This window comes from Clarias gariepinus, chromosome 7 (genome assembly GCF_024256425.1).
Source record: "Clarias gariepinus isolate MV-2021 ecotype Netherlands chromosome 7, CGAR_prim_01v2, whole genome shotgun sequence".
NCBI classification, from domain to species: Eukaryota; Metazoa; Chordata; class Actinopteri; order Siluriformes; family Clariidae; genus Clarias; species Clarias gariepinus.
The window spans coordinates 7,455,001-7,463,771 of NC_071106.1; the positions used below are offsets into that span (position 1 = coordinate 7,455,001).

The 8,771-nt window shown below is 40.5% G+C and overlaps 1 protein-coding gene across 1 annotated transcript in view; it reads left to right on the forward strand.

The window, feature by feature from the left end:
- The window catches only part of LOC128528044 (extracellular calcium-sensing receptor), a 5,296-nt gene extending 514 nt beyond the window's left edge, over positions 1 to 4,782 (forward strand). The window contains exons 2-6 of the mRNA XM_053500777.1: positions 1 to 12; positions 781 to 1,611; positions 1,716 to 1,946; positions 2,156 to 2,279; positions 3,875 to 4,782. The exon at positions 1 to 12 is cut by the window's left edge and continues 277 nt beyond it. Of these exons, the coding sequence (XP_053356752.1) occupies positions 1 to 12; positions 781 to 1,611; positions 1,716 to 1,946; positions 2,156 to 2,279; positions 3,875 to 4,782 (2,106 nt within the window). The remainder of the gene's footprint in view (positions 13 to 780; positions 1,612 to 1,715; positions 1,947 to 2,155; positions 2,280 to 3,874) is intronic.
- The last annotated feature ends 3,989 nt before the right edge of the window (positions 4,783 to 8,771 follow it).

Consider the following 8,771-nt stretch of genomic DNA (forward strand, 5'->3'; position numbering starts at 1 on the left):
AAGGTCCCACTGGTGAGAACATCGCTGTGCTGTGTTTTCAGAGAAAAGTGGATTTGGATATGCACATACTGTACCTTATCAGTGAAGCACATCTGGTCTGGATCATATCATCTCACTGCCTATTTTCCATCTTCTAAATCTTTTATATTTAATATTGCTCTTAATAATAATATATATTATATATTATATAATAAGAATAACTATATATATATATACCTTTTTTTACCTTTTCTATCCAACTAAGTGCACTTTCCTAAAAGCACACACCTAAATATTTATATTCTACATCTATTAATTATAAATCATCATATGTTTTTCACATGTAAGTAATATGTGATTACACATAAGAAACGTGGGCTGTTGCACTGTGACATTATGCCCTGACATTGCACATATTGCATAATCATATCTATAATGTAATACATATTTATAAAGAAATGCAGTATGTGAATCATATGTGCAAAAAGTGTGCGTTAATTTTCTGTTAAAAAATAATAAATGTGAAATGTGAAAAGACAGACAAAGACAAAGAGCATGAAAAGATGTTCAGAACGTTCTATAATACATGACATGTCAAATAACATACAGTATACGTTAAGTGACTATAACCACTGCATATGGTCATGTGACCTTTCTGGCATTATATAAAAAGTCAACAAAAGAAATATTTCACAAACAATTCTGATTTATTTAAAATGTCTTCTTGGAATATATCAACATTTAAGGCAATATTCCTTAACTTACTCTGTCCCTTTATCTTGTCTCCCTCTGAATTCCCAGATCAGCTATTTCTCCTCGTGTGCTTGTCTGAGTGACCATACACAGTACCCCTATTTTTTCCGTACAGTCCCTAGTGACACATACCAAGCCAGCGCGATGGCTCGCCTCGTCAAACACTTCGGCTGGACCTGGGTGGGTACGTTCGGTGCCGACGATGCTTACGGACGTACCGGCATCGACATGTTCACAGCTGAGGTGACTAATCTTGGTGCATGTGTGGCCTTCCGAGTTATCATTCCCAAAGTCCCGACTCAGCAACAGATCCGGGACATTGTGAAGACGATTAAAGACTCCACTGCACGTGTGCTCGTCACCTTCGCCACCGAGGAGGACATGGAGCCTGTGGTGGAGGAAGTGGGGAGACAGAATGTAACGGGGAGGCTGTGGGTGGCCAGTGAGGCCTGGGTAACCTCCACCTTCATATCCAATAAATATCCCTTTCTCAGTGGTACCATGGGCTTCGCTATACGCCGAGCCGAGATCCCCGGCCTTAAAGACTTCCTAGAAAGCATGCAGCCTTTCACTATGCCTTATAACCCATCTGCAAGGGAATTCTGGGAAACAGAGTTCCAGTGCTCCTTTAACACAAGTGTACCGGTTGGTTCTATGTCCGATCAGGTCCAGTATAATCGCACTTGTACTGGAAAAGAGAGGATTCAGGACACTAATACCATTTATAATGATGTGTCTCAGCTCAGAGTGACCTATAACTTGTACAAAGCTGTGTATGCTGCTGCACACGCACTGCACGATTTGGTTATGTGCCAGACACAGGAGAGAAGGGCTGAAAAGCAGTTCTGTCCAGATATCTACAGACTACAGCCCTGGCAGGTGGGGTTAAACTTAGTCTTTATTTCTAACTGTAATGAAAAAGGTGTTTAGAGTATGTTACCCATCTACATTTCTACCTTTTAATAAACACGTTGTTCTACCAGGTGATAAAGTACCTTAGAGAAGTGAACTTCACCACTGTTTTTGGTGACGTTGTCAACTTTGATGAATATGGAGACCCAGCAGGATCTTACGATATTGTAAACTGGCAGAAGGGTCCAGGAGGAGGGCCCATGCGTTTTGCTACGGTCGGACGTTTCGACTCGTCTCTCCCTGAAAAGCAGCAACTAGTTCTTTACCAGGATGCCGTCGTGTGGCCAGGTGGATCCAAGGAGGTAAAAGTCTCTAGTTTGATTCTTTGTTTTTTAAGTACTAATACAACAAGCAGAATTCAAAGATGGTGACATCATTCATTCATTCATTGAGATCGACCTAAATAAACTTAAACATGTTAAAAATGTTAGTTATCTGTCCAAATTTAATTGAAAAAAGATAGATTTGCTGCCCCTCTCTCTCTCTCTCTCTCCCTCTCTCTCGTTCTCAGGTGCCAGTGTCAGTGTGCTCAGCCAGCTGCCAGCCAGGCTACAGGAAAGCCCCGCGTAAAGGGGAACCCATTTGCTGCTATGACTGCGTGACCTGTGCGGAGGGTAGCATCAGCAAGAGCGTAGGTATGAAATTTAAACCTTTAGCGTTTACTTCTCTTTAAATTATTTATGTAACAAATAACTTTTTTTTAACAAATTTCCCACTTGTGGGACTAATAAAGGGTTATCTTATCTTATCTTATCTTATCTTATCTTATCTTATGTAGCTCTGATTTAAACTTGACCTTGACCTTGATTTGGTGTGTGTTTCCTCTGGTTGCTCCAAATTCCACCAATAGTCCAAAGACAAGCAGATTAGGCTAACAGACATTTTCACATTTCCCATAGTGTGCGTGTGCAATGTATTGGCACCCTGTTTAAGGTGTACCCCGTCTTGTGCCCCGAGTCTCATGGGGCACATTTTCCTCTCATTTAGCAGTTTCTAAAAAATTCCAAATCAACCCGGACAACAAGCATCCTACAGTACCGTTAACATCACTGGGATCACATTTTCCTCCCAATTAGATGATTGATGTGGACGAGTGAGTGAGTGAGTGAGTGAGTGAGTGAGTGAGTGAGTGAGTGAGTGAGTGAGTGAGTGATATTTTTGCTTTGCATAAGCATTTTCTCACAAATACCTGCCTAAACAGCATGTCATAGTCTTTCCTGTTTTATGTAGCAAACCTACAGTAGGTCCCACATACAGTAGTGTTTATTTATGAACATACAAATACTGATAACCGATTTTTATATATATATATATATATGGATATGCTCCGGATTGATATGCTCCGAATTGATGTTTCAATTTTTTTATTATTTTTTTTAAGATTTATAAGCACAAAACAACAAACACAGTTGTAATATGTAGGCAGAACTGTCAGTACATATCACATCTATATTAAACACACACTCGCCATCCACTTTATTAATAGCAACAGCTCTCCTCCTGCACAATCATGCAGCCATCTAACAGGCCATTTACAGCTCCAGGTCAAGAGCTCTCTGCTTCTAGAGTTTACACGGAATGATGGAAAAAATAAGAGCTCGCTGTGTGCAGGGAATCTGAAAGCTGAAACACACCTGGGTGAGAGTGATCAGAGGCGAATGACCAAACTGGTCCAAACTGATCGGAAGTAACCCAAACACGCATTTTTTTTATGATTACAATGTGATAAGCAGAGAAGCATCGCAGAAGACAGAACTTGTCAACCCGTGAGGTGGATGGGAGGCAACAGCAAAATCCCACATCAGTTTCAGTTCTGTAAGCCAAGAACAGGAATCTGAGGTTAAGCAGCAAGTTATAGTTGAGGGCTGGGAAAAAAAAGGTGGGTTCTGTTGTTGTCCATCATCTGTTTAAGGACACTCCGGCTGAGTGTGTGTGCCCATGATCACATTAGGTTCAGGTTCCGTGCTGATAAAAGTAAACCTCAATGTCCTCCTCCAACATCACATTTTCCTCCCATTCAGATGGACATTACCCAGACTCTGCATTATTTCATGATTAGATAACTGATGACATGAATGTGCAGGTCTACAGGTGTTTCTCATAAACAGTGATAGTGAGTGTATATAAAATATTACCGTGTGAAGAGTTTTCACAGACCAGCACATGAATGTTCAGGATTACTGAATACCCACTACATCACTCTTTTTAAACATTTGCTGTTTGCTCTCAGATCAGCCGGATTGCACGCTATGCCCTGAGGACCTCTGGTCCAGCCCACGACGAGACAGCTGTGTCGACAAACAGATGGAGTTCCTGTCCTACACCGAGGGTTTTGGTATGGCCCTGGCAGCCACCTCCATCCTGGGCGTGGTTGCTACAATGACTGTAGCTGCCATTTTCATCCGTCACAGGGACACACCCTTGGTGCGGGCCAACAACTCAGAGCTGAGCTTCTTGCTCCTAATATCACTCTCTCTCTGCTTCCTGTGTGCTCTCACTTTTCTAGGCCAGCCTTCTCGCTGGGCCTGCCCACTCAGACGCACAGCCTTCGGTTTGACCTTTGCACTCTGTCTCTCCTGCCTGCTCAGCAAGACATTGGTGGTTCTCATGGCATTTAGGGCCACACTGCCTGGCAATAACGCAGCACGCTGGTTTCGCCCTCCGCAGCAGCGATTTGGCGTGTTCCTCTGCTCTGCCATACAGTGTGCCGTATGTGTGGCGTGGCTGACCACGAATCCGCCTTATCCCGTAAAGAACACATGGCTGTACCGGGATCGAATCATCCTAGAATGCCACCTCGGTTCGGTGGCCCTGTTCTGCTGCGTGCTTGGATACATTGGCTGCATGGCTGCCTTTTGCTTCATCCTGGCTTTTCTTGCCCGGAAACTGCCTGATAACTTTAACGAAGCCAAATTCATTACATTCAGCATGCTTATATTTTGTGCAGTTTGGCTTGCCTACATACCAGCTTATGTCAGCTCTCCTGGAAAGTTTACAGTGGCAGTAGAGATATTTGCTATTTTAGCATCAAGTTTTGGAGTCCTGTTATGTATTTTTGCCCCAAAATGTTATATTATTATCTTTATGCCTGAAAAGAACACTAAAAAATATCTTATGTCACAAAAAAGTTGGAGATGATGTTTAATTTTAATAATTTTTTTCACGTCCTTCTTTTACTTTATTATTATTATTATTATTATTATTATTATTATTATTATTATTATTTAATGCTGTTTTATGGCTTAGCCTGTTACTCTTTTCCTTGATAGGATTCTGTCATTGCAAAATATTGCAAAAAAGAAACAAAAATATTACAAGTATGCATTAAAACAAGCTTAAAAGATACTTCATGATAATATGGTTAAATTGTATAGTACTAGTGTTTTTTAAATTAAATTAATTGTTTTCATTACATTTTATTAACTCTGTCTTAGTGAAAAAAAATGAGAATTATAATAATAATAATAATAATAATAATAATTATTATTATTATTATTATTATTATTATTATTATTATTCTGCTGTGGTTGACTTGTTACCAGGACCTACTTGTTTTCACCACCAGAGGGCACTGGTGTTATAATGTGATTGAGTAACAAGCAGAACCAACTCAACTCTGCCCAGCACACACACACACACACACACACACACACAAATAAAGAACTGGAATAAAATACAGAATTCATCCACAAATCACTGACTGACATGTCAAGTGGCTGCCCGGTGTGAGGTGAAAGTCATAACACAGTCCTCTCCTCCGTGGTCTGCACATAATAATTAATAACCCCTGTGTGTGCGTGAGTTATTTCTAATTGGCTTTGTTCCTTTTTCAGAAATAAAAAAATCATTAATCTATTAAATATGTGTATTTTTTTCTTTTTTATGTAAGAATGTCTTTGGGGCAGAAATGTAGTGTAGTGGTTAGCACTGTCGCCTTGCACCTCCAGGGTCAATGGTTTCCTTCCCTGGGTCTGTGTGCATGGAGTTTGCATGTTCCCCTCGTGCTTGATGGGTTTCCTCTGGGTACTCTATTTGCAAAAGGTTGACTGGAGGTTCTACAAAATGGGAATACATAGAATATTTATCAACCTTGGCCTCCACGGTCCTTAGTTGGAGTTTAAAGTTTCTATTGAGGAGATGGATGAATAGAATGAGGGGGGAATCAAATCCAGACCCAGGAGGTGCAAGGCGACAGTGCTACCCCCCGGCGCTACTGTGCATCCATTAGGCTAATTGGTCTTCCCAAATTGCTTATAGAGTGTGTATGTGCCCTGCTATGGATTGGTACCCTGTCCAGAATGTACCCTGACTCACTTAACTCTCTCTGGCAAATGGAAACCTTGTCCTCTCCCTAATTAGGCGAGGGATTTAATACCATGCCAATTTCTACTTATATTTAGGTAAAAAAACATGCAATACGATGCAAGTTGCAAGAAGGCAAGTGTATGTTGTCATGCTGCAGATGAACAATCAAAGCAATCAAAGAAAGGCTGCAAACTGGATACTGTAAAGTGAGCTCTGTGACAATATAAGGAAGACGAAAAACTGATTAAATAAAACAAATGACCATATGAGGAGTTAACTAATAGCTGGACACTAGTAATCATCAATCAATTACCAATGTCTACAGACAATGATAGGTGCATGAAAAGATCAGTCCTCATACCAGTATACTGTAGGCAGGGGGGCACATCACGTGTCTACCCAAACCTACAGTATATCCGTGCTTTGGTGGAAAACAATGATCATGGTGTTCAATTTTGCCAGGATCTGATTGCCTCTCAAGTTGTAACTCCTTTGAACTATCCGGATACAGAAACTATCCTGGGCCAGCATTCACTGTCTTCATTTTAGGCTTTGTGTGCCAACCAGATGTGAGTTTAATTAGGATCATGACTTTGGAGTTCAGCAAAGCTGAAATAAACTTTTCTACTCTGACCTGAGTCTGAGCCACACTTTTTTGTCAAATGTTTATGAGCAGGTCTGTTTGTGTCTGTTTTAACCAAAGGACCTTTGCATTAAATTGCAATGTTTCACCTTATAGAGTACCACGTCTGCTGGGTTCTCTAATCCTATTTGTTAGGCAGTGTTAAACAGCAACTCTAATATAAGATCTGGAATCAAGTTTCAGGTTTATTTTGATTTCATTCTTATGGATACATATAGGTACCTAACAGTAATGGCTTGTTCATCAGCATAGGCACTGTATGGTGGATGCACCACATGATCTAAACAAATGAATAAAGAGATGCTGTTTACCAAAGAAAAAACAAAGTGCCTAATATTTGATAGCGTCGATGTTTCACTCTGTCGACTGTCCTGTTTAAAATCCAGTGAGTGGAACCAAAGACCTGAAGAGATGCTGGTATACTGTATCATCACTCTTCACCGATGCTGAGAACATTCCCACCAGTCCCCCACAATTTGTGCATGTTGTGAATAATTAAGGCACTGCTTGTCAACAGGGAGGGCAGGCAGTTGCTTAGATCCCTGGGCTATGAGCAGACAAACTTCTTTATTATTTAAAAGCTAATGGTGATGAATGCTGGTTGGAGAGGTTGGAGAGGCCCCCTGCAAATGTTTGCCTAGGGGCCCAACTGACTCTAGAATCGTCTCTGCACTAAGAGTATCCAAGCTGCGCCCACAGCAGTGTACTATAGGCACCAGGCAATTTTATTCATATAGCACTTTTAACAGTGGACACTGTCACAATGCATCTTAAATTTGTATAATATAATATAATACAGTATAATATATACTATATCTAAAGCTTTTACATTTGTACAGTATAATCTGTAAAGGCATGCATAATAAACAAACTTTCCGGAGACAAGATGGGGATGGAATCTTGAGCGATCCCAGACTCCGGAAAAGAACCGATGCTCATCAGGGTGTCACCAGATAATGCAATTTTGAATAATGTCTTTTCTAAAACCTTATACTACTGTATGTGGTAACAAAGTGCTACTTGTGTTAGCATAATCTGAGCATCCCTAAGGATTTGAGAGTCAACTCTGAAGTCATTATAGATTTAAGACTTTAAGCATTGGAGTTATTACTTGCTCAGTGAAGCAGATTTCACACTTACAGTACAGTATAGGTTTGATTTAATACCTGATTAGAGATGAATCATCATGCAGTTTACAAACGTGTATGGGGTGCCATTAAGGCAAATGGGGGACATGCCGAATGCAAAGAAATTCTCAAATTCATGTAAATATTAAATAATTCATATAGCGAACCAGCAAAGCTACTTGATATGTTTGATTAATGATTGTGCATTCTTCTTTTTTTTATATATTTTATTATAAGGACTACTTGCATACAGTAGTTACATATTATATCGGGGATACAGTTGTAGGATACTAGAGCAACAAAGATATTTTCACCATTTTATTAGTAGATTTGATCAATTACAGCGAAAGAAAGAACAAAATTTATGCTTGCTTACTAACTGAATGCACGCAGGCCGAGAGAGAGAGAGAGAGAGATGGGACTTATATGACTCCTTCCCCTTTACTGTCTCCCACCAGACAGGCCCAACAATGAGACCATTCAGGGTGACTTTACTGGGGTCATTGTTTAGTCCTACTGGGTCAGTAGTGACTGTGAGGCACTCAGCATTGAAGTGACTCCTGATAACCTACAGCACTCTGAAGTGGGGCTGAATAGGCACTCTATCAGATCCTGGCAGTGGAAAAAATGTTTAGTCTATGTTAGTGAGATACAAAGAGGGCAAAAGGAGTGTTTGTGCAGCATCTGCCTCCCTGCATCATGTGTGGTTTTGGTTGTCTGTTGAGGAGGAGAGGCAACAGGAAGATTTATATCTAGGTTATGCACGTATAGTGTGTGTGTGGTGATTTAGAGCAAGCTTGGGTGGTCACCCGTGGCCCTGGAGGAACCCGCGCCCTGCACATTTAAGTCACATCCCAGCTCCAAACGTACGTAAATTAAGCAGTCATCGAATCGACAGCCCTTTTTCTACAGTAAATAGAAGTGGACGTGATACAGCAAGGAATACACAAGACGAGTTGATCAGTTTTGCCGTAGAGTATCATAATCTATAAATCTGCATAAATTTCATGACTTATGAAACAAAAAGCGAAGAAAGTCTTAATATGCTTCTC